We start from the raw sequence: 23,926 nt of genomic DNA, 5'->3' as shown, positions 1-23,926 counted from the left end.
GAAGATGATTAAGAACTTAAAAGAAGTAAAGAGGGCTCTTAAGAGTCCAGAAGTAGGGGCTGGGGTTGTGGCTCAGTGGTAGAGCACTCGCCTAGCACATGCGAGGCACTGGGTTCGATTCTCAGTACCACATAAAAATACATGAATAAGGGCTGGGGATGTGGCTCAAGCGGTAGCGCGCTCGCCTGGCATGCATGCGGGCCAGGGGTTCGATCCTCAGAACCACATACAAACAAAGATGTTGTGTCCACCGAAAACTAAAACAATAAATATTAAACTAAATAGAATTTATATATATATATATATATATTAAAGAGAGACCAGAAGTAGCAGCTGAAAAAAAAAGTTATTACCTGTAAGCTGGAGGAGAATAGACCATAAAGAACATAAGAACTAGGAAAGCCGCCTCCCCTCCCTCCTACGCTGAGATTCAGCCTTCTTTGGAGAAGGCATAGCTACCACAGGAACAGCAGTGTGTCGCATGATGAAGGCAAGAAACTTAGACTCAGATGAGAGTCAGAGCTGAGCTATGGAAATAACAGCCCCTGAGGAGACCCTGCCCCAGGACTCAGCTGGAACTTGTGTGCGCTGGCCACGGAGCTCCATCCCAAGTAACAGTAATGAAGAACTAGAACCCCAAAGGGAATACGGACATGTTCAGATCAGAATTTACCTCCTAAGCTGGGTGCAGTGGTACAAGCCTATAATCCCAGTGACCTGGGAGGCTGAGTTTGGGGATTCGAAAGTTGGAGGCCCTATCTCAAAATAAAAAATGAAAAGGGCTGGGGATGTAGCTCAGTGGTAAAGCACCTCTGGATTCAATCCCCAGTACCAAACAAAACCAAACCAAAAATAAGGACCTGATCCTTCTGAACAAGGAAGTAAATAAGAAATTCAGTTTATTTCATTCTCATTTCAGCCTCAGTCCCAGTACTGCCAAAATTAATTAATTAATTAATGTTCATAATTCATTTTAGGAAAATAATACCCTCTTGGAATGCCAGTGCTGTGTGAGCTTGTTTCTCCACTTCTCAGTAGATTGTTCAGATAAGAAGAACTTTCTTCACCTAATAAAAGTTCTAATTCCATAAATTCTCCAGGTCATAGTATCTCAATCCCATTACATGTAATCCCCTAATTATACAGGACCTTCAAAACAGGGGAAAAGCTGGGTGTGGTGGCACACAGTTATAATGTAATGCCAGAAGCTTGGGAGGGTGAGGCAGGAGGATTGTGAGTTCAAAACCAGCCTCAGCAATTCAGAGAGGCCCTAAACAATACAGTGAGACCCTGTCTCTAAAGAAAAAAAAAAAAAGGCTGGATGTGCCTCCGTGGTTAAGTGTCCTCTGGCTACAATCCCAGGTACCAAAAAACAAACAACAAACAAACAAACAAAAAATTGACCTTGTAGCATAACAGTAGTTTGGCAAGGGAAAGAAGAGCTGGGACAAGCACAGTTTGCATACTAAATTACAAATACGTTTTCTAGACTTGGAAAGATGCAGAATGCCCCACTTAGTATGTGGTACCTGACAAGTCACTCTAATGTTTTATGAGCAAATTATTAATTGGATGTATAGATGATTCTTTTCAATTATGTAGTTAGAAAAATATTTATAAAGATGATTTTAAAAATAAATAACAGATCTGAGTGCAAAGCTGAAATAAATATTTTCAGAGAATATAATTAGGAAAGCAGACTTTAGTGAAATGTGTGTGTGGTGGGGAGGGGTACTGGAGAATCAGACCCAGGTACATTTTATCATTGAGCTACTTCTCAGGTCCTTATTTATTTATTTAATACTGGAGATTGGACCCAGGGGCACTTATCCACAGACCCATATGCCCCTCGCTTTTTAAACATTTTACTTAGAGATAGGGTCTTACTGAGTTGCTTACGGCCTTGTTAAGTTGCTGATCCTCCTGACTCAACCTCTGGAGCTACTGGGATTACAGGCGTGCGCCACCGTGCCAGGCTTCATTTTTTTTTTTTTTTTTTGAACTAATGTATTTTTTTTTTTTTAAAGAGAGTGAGAGAGACAGAGAGAGAGAGACAGAGAATTTTTTTTTAATATTTATTTTTTAGTTTTCGGCGGACACAACATCTTTGTTTGTATGTGGTGCTGAGGATCGAACCCGGGACGCACGCATGCCAGGCGAGTGCGCTACCAATAAGCCACATCCCCAGCCCCATCATTTTTTGTTTTGATACAGGCTCTTGCTAAGTTGCCAAGGCTGTCCAGAACTTTCATTCCTCCTACCTCAACCTCCCAAATCACTGGGATTACATGTGTATACCACTATGCCTGCAAAGTATAATTATGGTTGAATATTGTTAGACAGTGAATAAGAAAGAAGATAGGGGGGTGGCTAGAGAGAGAAACAAGAGGATTGAACCCAGAGCCTCACGCATGCTAGGGAAGCACTCTGCCACTGAGCTATGTCCATTTTTTAAATTTTAGGACCGGGTCTTCTTAAATTGCCCAGGCCTGGCCTTAAACTTGTGATCCTCCTACCTTATCCTCCTGAGTAGTTGGGATCATGGTCATGCACCACCATGCAGGAATGGAGGGTTCTTATCTCAGCATTTGCAGCTGAATTTGTTGGTATAAATATGAAGCACTGTTACATGAGTGAACAGAGGGAAGGAAGGAGGACATATGTGGAGCACCCTCTCTGTGCCTGGCATTGTGCAGGACACTGGATATGTCACCTGTCATCCCCCAAATCCAGTGAGCTGGGCACCACCATTATTTCCATTATGGAGATGAGGAAACTGAGGCCAGAAGAGATGAAGCAGTTTGCCCAAGGGAAGTGAAAGACTCATCTAACCCCCAGAGTCTACACTTTGCCCCAGTTACAGGATTTCCAATGGGGAGATAGTAGTGGGAGTGTCACAGTCTTGAGCCTGGGTGTGGAGGAAGGAGGTGTGCATTTCCCAACACGCTCAGCTGGCCCCATGTTTTCCTATTGCCTCCTTGTGAGCTGCTGTCTGGTGGTGCCGCAGTCTGTCTGGGCACAAATAACTGAGCCGCCAAAAAGCTTGTAGGTTCAAACAGCAACTCTTTATTCCCGAACTCTCACCGGCCTCTACACACACTTCCTGGGAACACACTCCCTCCATCGGGCTCCATAGGCCAGTTCTCCTGGAACCCCAGGAGAACTCAATGGGAACTCCAAAACCCGAGGCAGCAGGATTCGTCCTAATCCCAGAGCCACCCTAATCCCGGAGCAGGGTCACCTTTCAACCATTCCCTCTAGCAAAATGCCAGGTGTCATTCCGATTAAACTGTGGCTCTCAACATGGTGGGGAATGTCAGGGGCCTTCACTGAGTTAACAGCCCTGCCTCCTCATCCTGCTGAAATGTCATTTGGGTAGAGGAGGTACAAGGAGATTCATGAGGAGTCTTAGCCCCCTCTTAAAAGTAAGCTCAATTAGCAAGATTATTAAAAAGTTTTTCTGGAAATATTTAAGTCTAAAAGTATGCTAAGTATATACTTTTTAAAGAATTCTACCCCTGGCCACATGATTTCAATTAGGGTACCAAATATTGGAGAGTCATCTATGTCACCTATAGTAAGGCAAGTGTCCTATCATGAGGCAGGTGGCTGGCCCTCCTGGGGTGTGAGGCAATGCATGGGCACAGACTCAAGGTCAACCACTGCTGGGAGAGAGGAGCTCTTGCAGGTTGTCTGATCCCGCCACCGTTGGTTTCTTTATCCATGAAAGGACAGTCTTACATGGCTCACAGGAGGTTGGGAGAATTCATGAAACCCAGAGCGAGTACAGTGAACTCCGTGTTCCACCCAGAGGTAAACAGTCTTGCAGACCTGGCAGGGAGCTCCTCTGTGGCTTTTCTTGCAGGCGTGCTAACAAGACATTAACAGAACAGTTGCAGTCAATAAGATCCAAAATGTGTAAAGGAGTACTGACAAGTTTTCAAAATAGAGATGAAATATATGAATACAACTTTGTATGTGTATATAACTTAAAATATGCTAATATCATAATCGATGCTACCTTTTAACGAGTACTGGGTGGTAATTCTTAGAGTCGAGCTCACTTCAAGCTGCATCTGTCATCTGTTGTGTGACACAGTTCACTTACTGCCACAACTAATGTTCCTTCCTCCTACATAATAAATATTTTCTTTTGACTATTTGGACCAGTCATGCATATACTTTTGAGCCCTTTACCAAATGATCATTAACATCGTTCTGTGTTATTCTTTTTCTTTTGTTTTTTTTTGTGGTGCTGGGGATTGGACTCAGTACTCTAGCACCGAGCTACATGGGAGCCCTCTCTTTTTTCTTTTCTTTCTTTATTCTTTTATTTTGAGACAGCATCTCACTAAATTCCCGAGGCTGGCCTTGAACTTGCAATCCTTCTGCCTCCGCCTCCCAAGTCACTGGGATTACAGTGCTATTTTTCTACAAGTTATTTTGTTGTTTGCAGAGTGTTCTCTGCATCATCTAATATGAGATAGTTACTTAACTAGTCCCACCTATTGAGCCTTGAGTAGATTCTCCTTACTCATTATCGTAATCCTGCTATGATAACCATCCTTTTATTTATTTTTTAAAAGTATTTATTTTTTAGTTTTAGGTTGACACAATATCTTTATTTTATATTTATGTGGTGCTGAGGATCGAACCCATGTCTCATGCATATTAGGTGAGCACTCTAAACTGAGCCACTACCGCAGCCCCAATAACCATCCTTTTAAAAATGTTGTACACATCTCTGATAAATCTTTTATAAAATGTTGGTTGTTTTCTGATAAAATTCCATAGGATAAATTCTTAAAATAGAATTGCTACATCCAGGGGAATTAATATTAGTTGGGCACTGTGGCTCTTACCTGTGACCTCAAAGACAGGGGGCAAAGCAGGATGATCACAACTTTGAGGCTAACCTGGGCAATTTAGCAAGACCCTGTCTCAAAAATAAAAATAAAGGACTGGGGAGGTAGTTCAGTGGTAGAGTACCTGCCTAGCATGCAGAAGCCCTGGGTCTGGCCCCAGCACTGAAAAACAAAAAACACTGAAGGAGTATAAAGGTTGGGTAATATGTCCAAAACTGTAAGGAAATCCACACCTTTCACCATACCGAGGATCTTACCCAGGGCCTTACTCATGCTAGGCACACTGAGAAATTTTTTTCCTTCCTTCCTTCCTTCCTTCCTTCCTTCCTTCCTTCCTTCCTTCCTTCCTTCCTTCCTTCCTTCCTTCTTTCCTTCTTTCTAGGATCTCACCAAGTTGTCCAGCCTGGCCTCAAACTTGCACCCCTCCTGCCTCAGCTTCTCTAGTCTCTGGGATTACAGGTGTATGCCAATACACCCAGCTCCTCTCAGTGATTTTTAGGGGCTCTCAGTTTCCCTTGTCCTCACCAAAATAGTGTTTTATCACTTACCAAAAAAAAAAAAAAAAAAAAAAAAAAATTGTTACCAAGCTAAGAGAAAGTAAATGGCTCAAGATATCCATTTTCCTCTTTTGATAAGTACATTATACAGGACATACCCAAGTCTTGACAAGGCTGAATTGTGAGTCTGAATCTTCATTGCAGAGCAAGGAGGATTCTGGTCCTAGCCAGCCAGCTTCCTTAGGCAGGTGATGTATTCCTGATAATTTGCTTTAAACACCCCAGGGGAGTCTGTGGGAAGCTTGTGTGTGCTTAACCTGAACCCAAGCCCCAGAGATCTTCCCTCCAGAGAGCATTATGACAAGCACTGTAAATAACTGCCTCCTGAGTCAGGCTCAGAGGCTGGTTAATCACATAAGGAATGTGGGGTGAAGTCAATAGGATGTGCACAACCCTCTCTGCCCGCCATTGAACACCTCGAGAGATGAGTCTGCAACACCTCGCTGGAGAATCACGTTTGGCTCTAGAACTCTTTTTTTTTTTTTCCCCAGAACTCTGCCCCCCCCCCACCACCACCAAGTATTTTGCTGCTTGCTCTGGATCAGCAGGTTTAGCTGATCCTTTAATTATAACATGGGGACACCTGCCTCAGGGAGAAACTTCTGCAAAGGTTGCCAGATAGCACCTGGGGGAATGGTGAAAGGGGGGTCTCTGCTGAACTTTCAGAAATATTTTGAGCTCTTGTGATACCTCCATGGCACTGTCGCTCTTGAGGTGGAATTCAGTCTGAGACTTGTGCTCACTGTCATAAGACACCTAGCAGTAAGGTGGGGAGAGGGAGACAGGTTCGTTCTAACCTCTCTGAAACTTTGCTCATCTGCAGGATGGTTGTAAGAAATGGACTAAATTATCATAATTGTTATTAATATAAGAGAGAGATTTAGTGATAATTGGGATTGAAGCCAGGGGTGCTGTACCACTGAGCTATGTCCCCAGATCTTTTTATTTTATGTTTTGAGACAGGGTCTCATTAAATTGCCAAGACTGGCCTCAAATTGGCCATCTTACTTCAGTCTTTGAGTTGCTAGGATTATAGGTGTGTGCCTGGCTGGACTACCTTATTTTTACTTCCCAGTTCCCCCCAAAATTCTAGATTGCCAAGTGCAGTGGTGAACGCCTATAATTCCACAGATTTGGAAGACTGAGGCAGGAAGATGGCAAGTTCCAGGCCAACCTTAATAACTGAGTGAGACCCTGTCTCAAAATAAAACAATAAAAAGGGCTGGAGATGTAGCTCAGTGGTAGAGCAACCCTGGGTTCAACCCCCAGTAATGAAAAAAACAAAACCCCCAAACAACATGAAAACCCCATGGGCTTTAGATCCAGACTGCCTGGTGTCTTCATTCAATAGAAAGGAAATATCTTTATAATATTTAATGTTAATATTTAAGAGAAAGAAAGTTATACTGCAGGGAGATGAAATAAATCATCCAGGACTACACTGCTCCACAATGCATGCAGTTTCTACTGGAATCGCCCTCATTATAGACTGAACCGTCTGCCCTCCACACTCATTTTTTGTTTGTTTGCTTGGAGTACTGGGCGTTGAGCTCTGGGCTAGGCAAGCACTTTACCACTTGGCTACACCCCCAGCCCGTTCAGTTTTATTCTGAGGCAGGGTCTCACTCAGCTGCCCAGGCTGGCTTGGGACATGCAGTCTTCCTGCCTCCTCCTCTGTTGCTATGATTACAGACCTGCACACAGGGCAGGCTCCCCACCTCCAAGTCCTTACGCCATGCCCTGACCCCCAAAGTGACGGTACATCCCACCTTTCCTCTCATGTCGTCATCAAAGTGCAGAAAACGGTCCGTTTCTCAAATTGGTGGAAGTTCTGTCATCTCACTTCACTACCCGGCTTCACTCTTGGTTTAAAAACATGACCAAAGCTGGGTCTGTTCCAAGGGGCTTTCACCAGGCCCAGGAGTTGACACCACTATGAAATCAATAAAGAACAGAGTGCAGCCCATGCCATGGGAATGAGGTTTGCTTCAGATGAACAAAATTCTCAGAGGAGTCAAACACACTATTCCCAGATCTGTTACCAAGAAGTGTTCGTGTGTGACACGTTTTCATGCATCACACAAAGCACAACAGTGTTTTTTCTGCCCCTGTTCATGTAACTGTCATGCTCTCTGAGGGATTTATCCATCATCTTGTCTGCCCTGTTGCCTGGGAAGGAAATAGGAGAGCCAAGCAATTACTTTGGAATTGGTTCCCCAAGTTAAAGAATCTCTGTTCTCAAGAACACAACCATTTGGCACTGGGTGATTTCATCAATTGACCTGATAGATTTTGTTTTTCAGCACTATGTATTGAACCCAGAGATACTCTAACACTGAGGTACACCCCCAGCCCTTTCTATTTTTTTACTTTGAAGCAGGATTGCAGTAAGCTTCCGAGGCTGGCCTTGAACTTGTGATCCTCCAGCCTCAGCCTCCTAAGTAGCTGGGATTATAGCCATGACCCATAGTGCCCTGTTTCCATTGTTTTTTGTTTTTTGTTTTTGGTACTGGGGATTGAACTCAGGGGCACTTGACCACTGAGCCACATCCCCACTATTTTGTATTTTATTTAGAGACAGAGTCTCACTGAGTTGCTTAGCACCTTGCTTTTGCTGAGGCTGGCTTTGAACTCACAATCCTCCTACCTCAACCTACTGGAGCCACTGGGATTACAGGCCTGCACCACTGCACCCAACTCCACAGTGATCTTTCAAAACCCCAAACATAGCACAGCTGCTAGGATTGGAATCAGTCCCCCTCCCACCTTTGGTTGTATATAGACACAATGCCTTTATTTATTTATTTCATTTTTTAATGTGCTCCTGAGGATCGACCCAGTGCCTCACATGTGCTAGGCGAATGCTCTACCTTGGAGCCACAACCTCAACCCTGGAATCAGTTTTAACCTGTCACTTTCTCTTCAATTGCAGATAATTTTTAGATGGTGGAAGATATCTCTGAGAAGTGAGTATAGAGCATCAAAACCTGGAGAAACAAAAGAAACTCATGAAGACTTCCTAGAGAATTCACACCTCCAGAGTAAGGAAGGGACATGTTATGTACTTATTGCTGTTAAGTTCTCTATGGTTAGTGATAGATTTTTATATATTTATGGCACTGGGAACTGAAACCAAGACCTTGCACATGGTGGGCAAGGGCTCTACTGCTCTGTGCCAAACACCAGTGATAGTTTTTTTTGTTTGTTTTTGTTTTTGAAATACTGGAGTTGGAACCCAGGGCTTCATTCATGTGATACAATAGCTTTACCTCTGAGCTACATCCCCAGTCCAGTGATCGATTTTTGTCAGAGAAATATCAAATAAATCATCTTTTGAAATACTGATATACAATTCATATAGAATATTATATTCTTAAAAAGCAGAAAATTGTTAAAATATCCTGAAATTTCTTTGGGGAAAAATCTTAAAAGTTTTTAAGATTCCACATTAACATGGATTCCATTAAGGAAGTCAATTTTTTTTTTTTTTTTTTTTTTGCCACAGTTTTTTTAAAATGGGTTTCCTAGCCTAGGGTTTTAGCTAATTTTCTCGTTGCTGTGACTAAATGACCCGACCAGCACAACTGCAGAGCAGGAAGAGTTTATTTGAAGGCTCACAGTTTCAGAGGTGAGCCTCTCAGTCCATAGAAGGCCAGCCCCATTCCTCCAGGATCAAGATGAGGCAGAACATCATGGAGGAAGTGTGTGGCAGAGGGAACCAGCTGGCAAGATGATCAGAAAGCAGAGAGAGACTCCACTCTCCAGATACAAAATATATACCCCATAGCCACGCCCCCAATTAACCATTCCCTTGAGCTGTGCCCTAACATTTCAGTTACCATCTAATCCCTATCTGGGGATTAATTCACTGATTGTGCAAGATTCTCACAACCCAATCAGTTTTCTTGTGAACCTTCTTGCATTGTCTCACATGAGAGCTTTTGGGGCACACCTCACATCCAAACCATAACACATACATGTATAGCAATATAACAGTACATACTTGTAATGCCAGTGATTCAGGAGGCTGAGGCAGGAGGATTGTAAATTTGAGGCCAGCCTCAGCAATTTAGCAACACCCTCTCTCAAAATAAAAAATAAAAAGCACGGGGGATATAGTATAGTGGTAAAGCACCCCTGGGTTCAATTTCACATATCAGAAAAATAAATTAAAATAAAATAAAATAAATTAATTAAATAGAATGTAGAATGGTCTTTAGTTAAAATTATATTACACGGTTGTTTGAAAACTTAATGAAATTATCAAATTCTTGAACTCTTGCTGGTCATTATCAAACTCTTGAACTCTTGCTGGTCATTTAAAATCTGTTTCTAACCCAGCGCCCCGCGCATGGCAGGCGGGCCTGTTACCGCTTAATCTATGGTATTGATGATTAGTACTATAGACTGATATTTATGTCCCCCTGCCCCCCATTCATCCAATGTGATGGTATTTGGAGGTGGTTACTTAGGTCATGAGGGTGAAGCTCTCGTGATTGACCTTGATCCTTCCTCTATGTGAGGACACAGCCAGAAGCTGCCATCTATGAACCAGCATCTCTCACTAGACACCAATCTGTTGGCATCTTCATCTTAGAGTTTTCAGACTCCAGAACTATGAGAAATACATTTCTGTTGTTTATAAGCCATCCAGGTTATGGTAATCTATTATGGAAATCTATATTGACTAAGACAATTTGAAGTTATACCAAAATTTACACTTAACTCTAATGATGACCAAATAGCCTGAAAAATATTCAGAGGAGCCTTGAGTCCTTGCAACCATAGAGAGAAAGTCTGTTTTCATTGATACATTTCTGCTTTTTTTTTTTTTTTTTGCCAGGTTGGCCCTTTGGCTTGCATCTGTGTGCTGAGTAACTAAGTCTATAAGTGTAGGGCCATTGGGGCCAAGGAGAGCCGTAGTCTCAGACAGAAAAAGAGACAAACAAAAACAAACAAACAAAAAAATAAAAATAAAAAAATAAAATCTCTTTCTAAGAAAGTAGAGATTTTAAAAAATGAATAAAATGAAATTCCCATTTATTTATTTATTTTTTTCCTTTCTGACCTCAAGCATGCTGGGTAAGTGCTGTACCACTGAGCTCCACCCCAGCCCTCTGTTTCTTTTACTATCAAGATTATCTGGAGAAGTAGTTCTAATTGAGTAGAACATTAGAGTAAGTAATAGAAATTTCTTTCCAATTTCCCTTTTCCTTTTTTTCCTCCTATAAAAGATAAATGTAAGCACATGTTAAAATTTTATCAAGTTTATTTGAGTAGACAGAAATCCATGAATTGGGTGGTGCCAAACCACAAGCAGTTTGGGCCCAACCAAGAGGGCAGAAAGGGAAAACTTTTATAAGGTGTTCATAGAGGTAAAATATGGAAAATATTTTACTAGTTTAAGTGGAAAGTCCCAGTTAGAGGTTAGTTGGTGGTTTCTGATTTGTAAATTCTCCAGTTAGACATTAGCTGGCAGTTTCTGATTGGTTGACCTCACATTTTGTTTTCCTGGGCTGTGACCCTTCATTCCCAGTTGGGTTTCAGTTTGCTTAGGTATGAATTCAGGGCACTGGAGCTATCTTAGCCTAATGGCCTCCCAATTATTTTAACCTCCCTCAGTTTGAAAGTTTCAAACAGAATTTTTTCTTTCAAGGCTTTCAAGTACCTGTAACCCAGTCTAAACAACGCACAACACGTGACCAAATAAGCTGTGAATGAGCCCTGGATTGTTTTGAAGCAAATCCCAGTTGTTACATCATTTCCTCTTAAGCTGCTTCAGTATATGTTTCTATTTTTTTATTTATATATAACTATCTATTTATCTATCTATTGTGCTAGGGATCAAACCTGGGGGCACTTTACCACTGAGCTACATCTCCAGGCCTCTGATTATGTTTTTAAAGTTTGAGACAGGATCTCGCTAAGTTGCTGACAGTCTCATTAAATTGCTAAAGCTGGCTGTAAACTTAGGATACTCCTGCTTCAACCTTGAGTTACTGGGATTACAGGCATGTGCCACTGTGCTTGGCTCATTGTGTGTCTCTAAAGGAACTCTTTTCAACTAAACTCTAATAATTTTTCCTTAATACTAAAATTCTAAAACTAGAAGTCACTTTAGAAATTCTTATTAGTCATAGTTAGCAATGGTATTAATATCAAATATATTTGATATTAATATTGTTTGAATGTTCTCATTGTTATAATATCTCTGTAAGATAATGAGATAATGAGATTTAGAACAGATGTGATTTTTCAAGGTCTTATAGGGAAATATTGACGTCACCAAGATTAAGCATGGAAAGTCAAAAAGTCAAGTATAGTAGTCGATTGTGATGGTGATGATGATGATGATGATGATCTAGTAGTAGTAATAGGAGTAGAACCCAGAACCTCACACATGTTAGGCAAGCACTTTACCTCTGGACTAAATCCCCAGTCCTTTTTAAATTTTTAAATTAATTAATTAATTTGATATCGGGGATTGAACTCAGGAACACTTAATCTCTGAGTCACATCCCAACCCTTTTTATTTAATTTATTTTTTTAAATTTTGAGACAGGGTCTTACTGAGTTGACTAGGGCCCCACTAAATTGCTAAGACTAGCTTTGAACTTGCAATCTTCCTGCCTCAGCCTCCTGAGTCACTGGGGTTACAGATGTGTACCATCATGCTCAGCTTAAATTTTTATTTTGAAATAGTGTCTTGAAATAAAAATTTGATACTGAGGATTGCACCCAGGGGTGTTTTACCACTTAACTACATTCCCAAATCCTTGTTATTTACTTGGTTTTTTATTATTTTGAGACAAGGTCTTGCTAAGTTGCTGAGGATCTCACTAAATTGCTGAGGCTGGCCTTGAACTTGTGATTCTCCTGCTTCAGCCTCTTGAGTTGCTGGGATTGTGTATCACCATGTACCAATTCAGTATCATAATGGAATAGACTATTAGAAGGTGGTAAACCATGTAGGATGGGGTCTAACTGGAAGAATTAGGTCACTGGGAGTCATGCTCTGGAAGGGTTTATGTCTCTCCTCTGTTTTCTGTTTGCTAAGAGGTGAGACACCTTCCCCTGCCACACCTTTCTGCCAAGATGTACTGCTCACCATAGGCCCAGAAACAGGAGCCAGCTGACATGGACTGAAATATTTGAAACCATGAGCCAAAACAAATCCTTCCTCCTTGAAGTTGATTTTCTCAAGTGTTTTTTCACAGAAATGGAAAGCTGACTAACATAGAAAATTGGTACCAAGAAGTAAGGCTGTTGTGACTTTGCCTGACCATGTGATGTAAAAAGTCTTCAGAACTGATTTGTGGGGGGAGTTTGGAAAGGTTTAGAGATGCAGTAATAGAAGCCCTAAAATGTTGTAAGAAGAGCTTAATAGATGATTCTGGAGTGATTTTGGAAGACCAGAATGCTGATAGGAATGCAGACAGTAAAGACTGTGCTCATGAGACTTCAAATGAGAATTAGGACTTTAAAAAGAATCAGACTAGAAACCATTCATGTTACATTTTGACAAAGAACTGGTCTACATATTATCCATTTCCTGAGACTTTGTTCAAAGCTAAGTTTAAAGGTGACAGACTAATCTGGTAGAGGACATTTCAAGGCAGCACAGCATTCAGGTAGTAACATGGATATTGCTAGTTGCTTTTAGCCAGGTTTACTGTGAGAACAAAGATAAAAAAAAAAAAAAATCAGGGGCACTTGGCCACTGAGCCACATCCCCAGCAGATCAGAAATATTTGAAAAACTTAGCTGGATACAGCAGCATGTTATGCTCAAATTCGGGACCCCCAAAGACCACCAGAGACCCAAGATCAATGTAAGCAGCAAAGAGGTGTTCATTGCGAGCTAGCTCATCCTCCGCGGCACACACAGCAACTGGTGATGCTGAGAGGCCCCGAGCCCAGGGTTTGCAGCAGTTTTATACATTCTTTGGAGAGAGCAGGGACTTCACATACATCATAGCAAATCATCACACACCGTGGGAAAATCAAATAACAACTCTAAAACATGATTAGCACATTCACTGGCGGGAACAAGTTGGGTAGGGGTGATTGGTCAGTACAAAAGGGGTATTCATTTGAACTGATTGGTTTAAGCCAAGAGGGGTGTACGTGCTGAACTACATGGTTTCCCAACTTGTTATCAACCACCATAAACTACTGGGAGGGTTATCTGGCATCCCAGGTATTTCCTGTATCATGCTGATTGGTGGCTGCTAGGGGGCTGCTATGGATCCCCACCTAGCCTGACTGAGTCAGGGACACCTGGTGCAGCAGATCTCTCCTGTTATTTGTAGATAAACAACTTAGCAGGGTGGGAATGTGCCTAGGAGTGCTCTGTGGGTTTTTCCAAGGACAAAGGCATGTCCCTTCCTTGGACAGGTTTTGCTCTGAGATAGAGGCTGGTTTTTCAAGCACATGCCTGCAGTCTCAGCAACTCAGAAGACTGAGGCAGAAGGATTCCAAGTTCAAAGCCAGTCTCAGCAATTTAGCAAGACCCTCAGCAACTTAGTGAAACCTTGTCTCAAAATAAAAACTAGAAAATTCTGGGGATTTAGCTCAGTGTTAAAGTGCCCCTGGATTAAAGTTTCAGAAAAAAAAAAAAAGATTTGAAAAACTTGCAGTTTGGTCACAAAAGGAGTATGTTTAAAGTTAAGTCTAAGGAAGAGATAGTTGCTGAAGAAATCAGTGCAACTAAAAAGAAGCAAGGCTGGGCACATCAGCACACACCTGTACTCTCAGTTATCAGTTATTCTTTGGGTATGAGGTGGTCCCCTAAAGCTCCTATGTTAATTCAGGAGATGAAATGATTAGATTACTGAAACTGTACCTAACCAGTGGATTCATCAAAGTCTTTAGGATTTAAAATGTAAACTCATTTGAAAGACTTTGTCTCAAAAAGACAACTCCAGGGCCACCTATGAGTTTACTTCTTCAGGATTCCTGCACTGTGTTCAGCTGCCCAGGCACTCAGACACTGTGGCAGCCATGGCCCAAGAAGGCTACTTTGACATCATCCACTGGTTTTGCAGGCACAAAGAATGCAAGAGTTGCCGCTCCTGGAGGCTTCCACGAAGAGGCACAGCTCTCCTTCTCCGTACTGGAGACTGAGCCCAGGGTGCTGAGCTCCCCATCTTTTTTTTTTTTTTTTTTTTTAATTTTTGACAGTATCTTGCTAAGTTACTAAGGGTTTCTCTGAGTTGCCGAGACTGTCCTGGAACTTGTGATCCTTCTGCCTCAGCCTCTCGAGGTGCTGGGAGCCACCACACTTGCCTTCCACTGAGATTTCAAACGAAGACCTGGGAGGCGGAGCAATGTGTGTCAGGGTGGAGCCTTGCAGTCAGTCCTAAGAAGGCAATATGTGGAGCTCTGGGAGTGAAGCTGCAGCTGCATGGTGAACCCAGAAAGTGAGAGCCGCCAGGAATGTGGAACATCTGCTGAGGACAGCTACAGGCAACAGGTAGAGCCAGGACTGGAGAGGGGTCTGTGGCCTGCAAGTAGCCCGGCCACACAGGCAGGGCAGCCCACATCTTCCTACCATATGCCCTGGATGCTGGGCTTGGAGCTACAGGATTTACTCTTTGGTCTGGTTTGGGCCCATCTCTCCTTTCTGTGCCCATTCCCATTTTTTTGCAGTGTGTGTCAGGGTGGAATGTTTACCCTGTGCCTATCCCACCATTGTATGCTGGAAACAGGTAACTCACCTTGTGAGTTTTACAGAGGCTCACAGCTGAGAATTGCCTCCAGTTTCAGAGGAGACTTTAAACTTGGACTTTTCTGTTTTGGTGGGGAGGGGCACTCGGCCACTGAGCCACATCCCCAGCCCTATTTTGCGTTTTATTTAGAGACAGCGTTTCACTGAGGTACTTAGTGCCTCAATTTGCTGAGGCTGGCTTTGAACTCGCTATCTTCCTGCCTCAGCCTCCCGAGCTGCTGGGATTACAGGCAGGTGCCACCATGCCCGGCTAGACTTGGACTTTTGAGCAGTGCTGGAATGTTAGGATTATTGGGACTCAGGGAGATTGACTGAGTGTGTTTTACATAATGAGATAAATATGAGCCTTTGTGGGCTGTTTTAGTCAGCTTTTTCAGTGGTGTGACTAAACTATCTGACTAGAACAATTGTAGAGGGGGAAAAGTTTATTGGCACGCTGACAGTTTCAGAGGTCCATTGGCGGCTGGTTGTGTTCCTCTGGACTTTAGGGGAAGCTCAACACCATGGTGGAAGAGTAGGGCAGAAGGAAGCAGTACACATGATGTTCAGGAAGCAGACAGACAGACTCTACTCACCAGATCCAAAACATACATCCCAAAGGCACCTCCCCAGTGACCCACTTTCTCCAGCAGCACCCTCCCCACCTGTAATTACCACTCAGTTAATACCATCAGGGGATTAATTCACTGATTCGGTTAAGACTCTCATAACCCAAGCATTGCTGCTCTAACCTTTTTCATTGTCTCATATATGAGCTTTTGGAGGACACTTCAACTCCAGACCGTAACAGGGGCCATGTTATAGTTTGAATCTGTAATGTCCCTCAAAGGCTTATGTGATGAAAGCTTGGTCCCCAGTGCAGCAATGTTTAGAGGTGGGGCTTTTGGGGAAGTGATTGGATCATAAGGACTCCAACCTCCTCAATGGATTAATCCATTGATGGAATACTAGCCAACGGATTGTTGATAGGTTATGGAAAATGTAGGAAGTAGACCTACTTGGAGGTGGTATGTCTTTGTGGTTGTGCCCTTGGGAATTTTATCTTTTCTCTAGCCCCCTTATCTCCCTCTCTGCTTCTTGGCTACCATAAGATGAACATGCTCTTCCACCATAAGGTACTGCCACATCACAGGCCCAGAAATAATGCAGCCAGCTGACCATGGACTGAAACCTCTGAAAGTATGAGCCAAAATAAATATTTTCTCCTTTAAGGTTTTCTCAGGTATTTTGTCACAGCAATGATAAACTGACTTATCAGATAAAGGTCTGGATTGATTGCTTCCAATATCATTATTATGTGTACAATATCATGAATTCCTATAGCAAGAGTTTATAAAACTCACTGGCTACAAAAGAACCATGTTGTGGAAAGACTGTCCATTTCTGATTGAATAAAAATCAGGCCAGACATGCTTTAAATTATGGAATAGACATGTTTCTGTACAGATAGGTATAAAGTAACCCCTATTAGCCAGGTGCGAAGGCACACATCTATAATTCCAGCAACTCTGGAGGCTGAGGCAGGGGGAATCACAAGTTTGAGACTAGCTTTGGCAACTTAGTAAGATTCTGTCTCAAAATAAATATTAAAAGGCTTGGGGATATAGCTCACTGATAGAGCACCCCTAGGTTCAATATCCAGTACTGAAAGAAAAAAAAAAAGTCATTCATATACTACAAAGTATATAGAACTGTTGGCATGGTGATTAAGAATGTTGCTTAATATAAACTACCTTGATTAAAACCCACTGAATATGTGACCTTAGGCAAATTATTTAATCTTTTTAAGTCTCTGTTTTCTCAACTATTGATAATGAAAATAATGACAGTATCTACTTTATAGGGTATTTATAAGGATTAAATGAAGTGCTTAGAATCTGCCTGGAATATAGTAAGTACTCAGTTCATTCTAGCTATAACAGTTGTTAAAAATCTTAAAGTGAAGATTCTCCCTTACAGATCCTTTCACTAGAGAGATCCATTATAAGCAGTTTCATTTGCATTTGAATTCTTTCTGTTTGGATTGTGTGTATATGTTTATAAAAATATATTTTATATTTCATTAAGTTGTTTTTACACTTTGTTGTTATTGTACATGAACAAGTAGCCCATTCTTTTCTAAGAATGTATGGTATTCTACTGTACAAATATGCAATCCTCATTTGATAATTATTTTCAGATGGTCTTTTAGTTTTGCTGTCCATACGGAAGCCTTTAGGTGCACTCTGTGCCCTGTGTATCTGCACACTTAATTAAATCACGTAGATTCCTATGTGTGGAGTGGCTAAATCCAAAGCTCCATACATTATATGTCTTGGTGGATTTTATCTGAGGGTGAACTCCTGAAGACCTTGCATATTTCAAGTCTGACTTGATGAAGGGTGTGTTTCTGTTAACCAGCTCCATGGCACTGCTGTGGGATGTGGCACATTTGCCTTCTACAGTGCATTTGACCTTTATAATTATGTCAGCTTCATGCTATTTTTGAAAGAATTTTAAATTAAGCAACTTACATTATTTCAACATTACTGCCTAAGTATGAGGTTCATTAATATTTTGATGTCACAATATTTCAATTTTGAATAATTTAAAACTTACATAATGCCAGACACTTGATATCTTCACAATTGTCCTCCCAGAAGACTGCATTATATTTTGTGCAATAGGAGGACATAGGTGTTTTCTTAGACCTTTGCCATTGTTAATTAGGTATTGCTATTCTTTTTTTTTTTTATAATTTTAATATTTATTTTTTACCATTTGGCGGACACAACATCTTGTCTGTATGTGGTGCTGAGGATCGAACCCGGGCTGCACGCATGCCAGGGGAGCGTGCTACCGCTTGAGCCACATCCCCAGCCCCAAGTATTGCTATTCTTTTTAATCTTTTCCAGTCAGATGGTAAAAATAGCATCATGTTTAATTAGCATTGTTATGGATAACCAGCAAGCTCAACATCCTGTCATGTTTAATTGCCATTTCTATTCCTTCTGTAATTTGCCTGTTTGTATTCTTTGTCCATTTGTCTCTGAAATTTTAATCTTTTTTTCTGAGAACTTTAAAGATCCAAGGAAATGGCTGGGGACCCATTGTTCCGTATTTGTAGCTGCACCTGGCATAAAAATGATTTAGCCAGTATGAATCCCCAGTATTTCCCTTTAGCTTCCTCCTCCCGTCCCCTGGCTCCTTCCTTCTACTCCACTGATCTTCCTTCAATTTTCAGGAGATCCCCCTAGCACCATCTTTCTTTTCCTTTTTCCTCTCTAGCTTCTATATATGAGAGAAAACTACATACAACCCTTGACTTTCTTAGTTTGGCTCGTCTCACTCAACTTAATGTTCTCAAGTTCCTTTTATTTTTCTGCAAATGACACAATTCCATCATTCTTTCCAGTTGAATAAAATACTATTGTGTATATATACCCACATTTTCTTTATTCACCCATTGATGGACACTTAGGCTGGTTCCATAATTTGGATATTGTGGATTGTGCTGCTCTCAGCATAGATAGGCATGTATCATTACAGTATGCTGACTTTAATTCTTCAGGATAAATACTGAGGGGTGGTATAGCTGGTCATATGGTGGGTTCGTTGTTAGACTTTTAAGGAATCGACATATTGATTTCCATAGTAGTTATACTTTTAATTTACAGTCCCATCAACAGTGCAAAAGGATTCTTTTTCTCTACATCCTCTTCAGCATTTATTATTATTATTATATTTATTTATTTATTTATTTTGGTACTGGACATTGAACCCAGGTGCATTTTACCACAGAGCCACATCCCCAGCCATTTTTTAAAAATTTTTTTTATTTTATTTTAAATTTTTTTTTAAAGAGAGAGAGAGAATTTTTTATATTTATTTTTTTTCAGTTTTCGGCGGACACAACATCTTTGTTTGTATGTGGTGCTGAGGATCGAACCCCGGCCGCACACATGCCAGGCAAATGCGCTACTGCTTGAGCCACATCCCCAGCCCTTTTTTTTTAATTTTAATTTTTAAACAGGGTCTCAGTAAGTTGCTTAGGGCATCATTACATTGCCTTGAACTTCCAATCCTTCTGCCTTAAGCTCGAGTCACTTGGATTACAGTGTGAGCCATTGTACCCAATGTTTTGTTTACATTCTTAATGGCTGCCATTCTGACAGGAGCAAGCAGAAATCTTAGTGCAGTTTTGATTTGCATTTCCCTAATGCCAGGATGTTCAACATATTTCATATATTTGTTGACCACTTCTATTTATTTATTTTATTTTTATTATTGCTTTCTTGGCACCAGGGATTGAACCCAGGGGCACTTAACCACTAAGCCACATCCCCAACCCTTTTTATTTTTTATTTTGAGACAGGATATTGCTAAGTTCCTTAGGGTCCCGCTAGGTTGCTGAGGCTGGCTTTGAACTTGTGATCCTCCTGCCTCAGCCTTCCAAGTTGCTGGGATTTACAGGTCACTGTGCCCGGCCTCAGGCTCTTCTTTTAAAAGATACTTTATACAAATATACCATAATGAATCACTTACATAAATGATTAAAATGCACTAATTTAAAAATAATACTAGAAGGGACACAGGAGAACTGGCAAAGGAGTGGGGGAGAGGTGGGAAGAGTGGGAAGGGCATGAGGAGTGATTTGGGGGATGAGATTGGTCAAATAATGCTAAGTGCTTATATGAACATGGCATAAGGAATCTCACTATTATGTATGACCATAATGTACCAATAAAATTTGCAGAAACAAATAAAGGAATTTGGTGGGAAGGTATGTGGGGATGACATTGATGATCACGGCATGCTTTCTGGTGGTCTGTCAAATCTCCGGATCCTTAGGTTGTTTCCTTCTCCATTATCTGACCCATAGAACCATTGGGAAGCACCCTAAATCATCGACTTTGATCTGCCTCTGCTTAAGCTTTTCTAAAATTATGTGTAGTGATGGCTAATTGAGGGTGCAAAGGGCAATTCTGTATGTGTGCGTGTGATACTGGGGTGTAAACCCGGAGGCACTTTACCAGTGAGCTCATCCCCAGCTCTTTTTAAAAATATTTTAAATTTTGGGACCAGGTTTCACTACGTTGCCCAGGCTGGTGTCAAACTTGCAATCTTCCTGGCTAAGGCAATTTTCATAAATGAATTTCCAGTAACTTTAAGATTGTGAATGACGATTTGTGGATTTCCCAGAGATTTGGAGGCAGGCCTGGGAGAGAAAACTGGCTGGGGGAGAAAGACCTGAGGAGCTTTGCACAAGGCCTCAGATTAAAGGTACCGTCTCCATGACCTTCTGTTTGTCTCCTGCCTCTCTTGTATTTCTGCTGTGCTACTCAGACCCAGTTCTTTCATTTCAGTGGCTTGGATTATAGGATTTATTGTACAAGAAGCCACAGTTTATTCATTTCCCCCACTGAGGATAGTTAAGTGACTTCTGCCTTTTGCAACAAGAAATATTTCTGTCAAAGTCAAGTGTGTAGAAGTGTATTGGTTGGGTGGCAGGACGTTCGGTGTTCATGTAAACGATAGTCTAGCCATCCCACGCTGCCCTGGAAGACCGTTGTTTCATAATCCAGATTCCAGTGTGTACCTGTCCTGTCCAGGGTGGGTTTTGCTCCCGTGCTCTATTTGGCTTCCATCAACTCTCCATTGCTTTAATTATCGCCTTCATATCTCCATAAGAAGGTGTTTTACTGTTCAGATGAATTCATTTCCTACCCTCATTGTCTTTTCTTTCTTTCTTTCTTTCTTTCTTTTTGTGGTCTAGGAGCCCAGGTGTTCCAACACTGAGATACTCTCAGGCCCAGCCATCTTGACCCTCTTAGCATCTTACACTCCTGTGTTTATTAGGCTTGTAAAAAAGTTTGCATGTTCTTTCTTTTTGTTATCTGTCTATTGTCAGTTTATTTCATACACTAAAGTTACCTAAACTTCAGAGGGATAAGAGTAAATGTAACACTTCACTACCATCTTCACTGGCAGAGACTTCCTAAAGTACCTCTGAGCATGCTTTGGGCATGTTTCCTCGACATTTTAAGGTGTTCAAAACACTCCAATATGTCATAGTCTTTTTTTCTTCCTAATTAAAAAAAAAAAAAAAATCATTGCTTTTTGTTCTTGTTCTGCTGGTGGCCAGGGATTTTCCACCATGCCTACGGTTAAGGCTGCATTGTGACGGGTTCGTTTTCCCCCAAGAAAGCCAATGCATTTTAGAAGTGCTCTGAATTGGAAGCTCTTGGAATTGAGGAGCAGCTTAAACAACCTCAGTGCCTTGAGAAAGCTGGACTAACCAGTTTTAGAGAGACTCCAATGGCTGGCTCTTCCAAGCAGCACAATCAGGGCTTTCATGTGAGCCAGCCCACACCTGCCAGCCTTTCTGGAATCAGAGAGCCCAGCCCCTGGGATCCCAGAGGTCTGCCTCTTCTGCAGGAGCCCAGGACTCTTGGCAGCTCCATCACCTACTCCAGAGGAACGTCCCAGGTTGAAGAGGGACTATTGGGGATGCAACCCCCTGGTAAAGATGTCCCTGGGTTCAATCCCCAGTACAAGAAAAAACGAAAAAGAACATTGGTAATCCTGAATTATTGGAGGAGGATCAGAAAAGACAAATAAGCAAAAGGAAGAAAACGAGTCACCACCCATATTTAACCACTGTTCAAATTTGAACATCTATTCTTCCAAACATTTACCTTCTTTAGTTATTCAGGGAGCTGGGGTAAGAAATCTTATTATTATTTTTTTTTGATACCAGAGATTGAACCCAGGGGCACTTTACCACTGAGCCACATCCCTTAGCCCCTTTTTATAACTTGTTTAGAGACAGGGTCTTTCTGAGTTGCTTAGGGCCTTACAAAGTTGCTGAGGCTGGCTTTGAACTTATGATCCTCCTGCCTCAGCCTCCCCAGCTGCTGGGATCTGTCATCTGTGGTGGTGTTATTTATTTATTTATTTTTGCCCCAGCCCTTTATATTATTATTATTTTAAATTTTGAGACAAGGTCTTGCTAAGTTGCCCAGGCTGGTCTTGATCTTGATCCTCCTGTCTTGGCCTCCCCAATAGCTGAGATTACAGGCCTGCACCACCACACTCAGACCCTATGAGTTGTTTTAAATGCCTTTCCTCTTTACCTTTGTCATGCTTTACACAACAGGGTCATCTGATAGAGGCAAAGAGAAAAATAGATGGATATTTTATAGATTTTTTTTTATTTGGTACTAGGGATTGAACTCAGGGGCACCTAACCACTGAGTCACATCCCCAGCCCTATTTTGTATTTTATTCAGAGACAGGGTCTCACTGAGTTGCTTGGCGCCTTGCCATTCCTGAGGCTGGCTTTGAACTTGGGATCCTCCTGCCTTAGCCTCCCTAGCAGCTGGGATTACAGGCATATGCCACTGTGCCTGGCTATTTCATAGAATTTATTATTACTTTTGATGAATGTTTTTATACAGTTTTAGTTGTTTCCAAAGAAGTAGTTCATAAACAATATCAACTAATACAATGGCCTACCTAAACACATCTGATATAGCAAACAAACAGGAGTTGGAGCCGTGGTGCAGCATGTAATACCTAGCTACTTGGAAGGTTAAGGCAGGAGGATTGCAAGTTTGAGACCAGCCTGGGAAACTTAGTGAGACCCTGTCTCAAAAAAAAAAAAAAAAAAAAGGAGTGGCGATGTCACAGAAGAACAGATGTCTCCAGAGAAGGGTTAGGGTTAGGAGTTCCCAGTAAAGAGGGGGGTCTCAACTCAGGAACAGTGGGGTTCTTGGCATATACAACAGAAAAAAATTTTAGCACAAGCCAGACAAAGGCATAGCAAGGTAGATACACACTCAAGGGAGAATGCAGGCTGTCTTGAGAGTGAGAAGCAGCCCTCTCTTGGGCTGGGGGTCCAACATTTATAGAAGGGCTGTATCAGGGCCCCAGCTGGAGTGGACCCAGGGTGGAGATGCACAATTTCCCTGTCAGTTTCCCCTGCCCTTGCATATTTCTCTCATTTTTTACAAGGGCATGGGCCAAGGGTGTGTTGCTCAAGATTTACTGCTATGCTTTCTACATCTCAATGGCTTGTGAGTGTTGCCTTTAAGATTCAGTGTTTCTCTCTTTTTCCTAAATCCCTATCTCAGCATGATAGAAGAACCACATGGACCAGTAGTTTTTCCTCTCTGGTGTTGCCCAGGGAGGGCTGTGAGGACAAGGCTGATGCAGGACAGGTTAAATCAGTGGTCTAGACTTGAGTTTGGTGCCAATGAGATCAAAGGATACAGAATTCACTGTGTTAAACTATGAGTGTTCCTAGAAGATTCTGATTTCAGGGCAGGGACAGCAATTGTATAAAATGGGAAAAATTTCTTGCTTTATTCCTTTTAGTTGTGCTTTGAGGTTCCTTTTCCAATAGTAGAAGGTTGTAACTCACAGTTAGCAGTGTAGACACGAGGCTCTACATGGGTCTTGCTTTTGCAGTGCCACATCTTGTCTTGGGCACATAAATGGCACATAAATAAATTACTTATTACTGTGGTGATAAGATGTGAACTAACCCTTCTTAAGTGGAAGGAATTCCAAGAATTCTGCTAAGTGAGCCATAGCACTCAGCCCCTCTACTTTCTTGACCAAGAGTTAATGGCAGTCGAGTGCTAGTAGCTAAATTCAGGTCCTGGTCACAACCTGGCTGCAGCACATGGCCCTCTGGACTCACAAAAATCAATCAGATTCCCTGCAACTGCTGGGATACCTTTTTGGTCCTGGGGTTCCCTTCCTCTTTCCAGCTGTGGCGGAGGTACCCTG

The 23,926-nt window shown here is 41.8% G+C and overlaps 1 protein-coding gene across 1 annotated transcript in view; it reads left to right on the top strand.

Annotated features, from left to right (window-relative positions):
- Positions 1-23,926, top strand: part of Fbxo36 (F-box protein 36) — an 82,255-nt gene that overhangs the window by 45,430 nt on the left and 12,899 nt on the right. Inside the window, exon 2 of the mRNA XM_076866421.1 lies at positions 8,355-8,463. Within this exon, the coding sequence (XP_076722536.1) occupies positions 8,355-8,463 (109 nt within the window). The remainder of the gene's footprint in view (positions 1-8,354; positions 8,464-23,926) is intronic.

Source organism: Callospermophilus lateralis, chromosome 9, assembly GCF_048772815.1.
Source record: "Callospermophilus lateralis isolate mCalLat2 chromosome 9, mCalLat2.hap1, whole genome shotgun sequence".
In the NCBI taxonomy this organism is placed as follows: Eukaryota; Metazoa; Chordata; class Mammalia; order Rodentia; family Sciuridae; genus Callospermophilus; species Callospermophilus lateralis.
The sequence above is the reverse complement of the archived record's forward strand: the minus strand, read 5'-3'. Positions and strand labels throughout refer to the sequence as shown.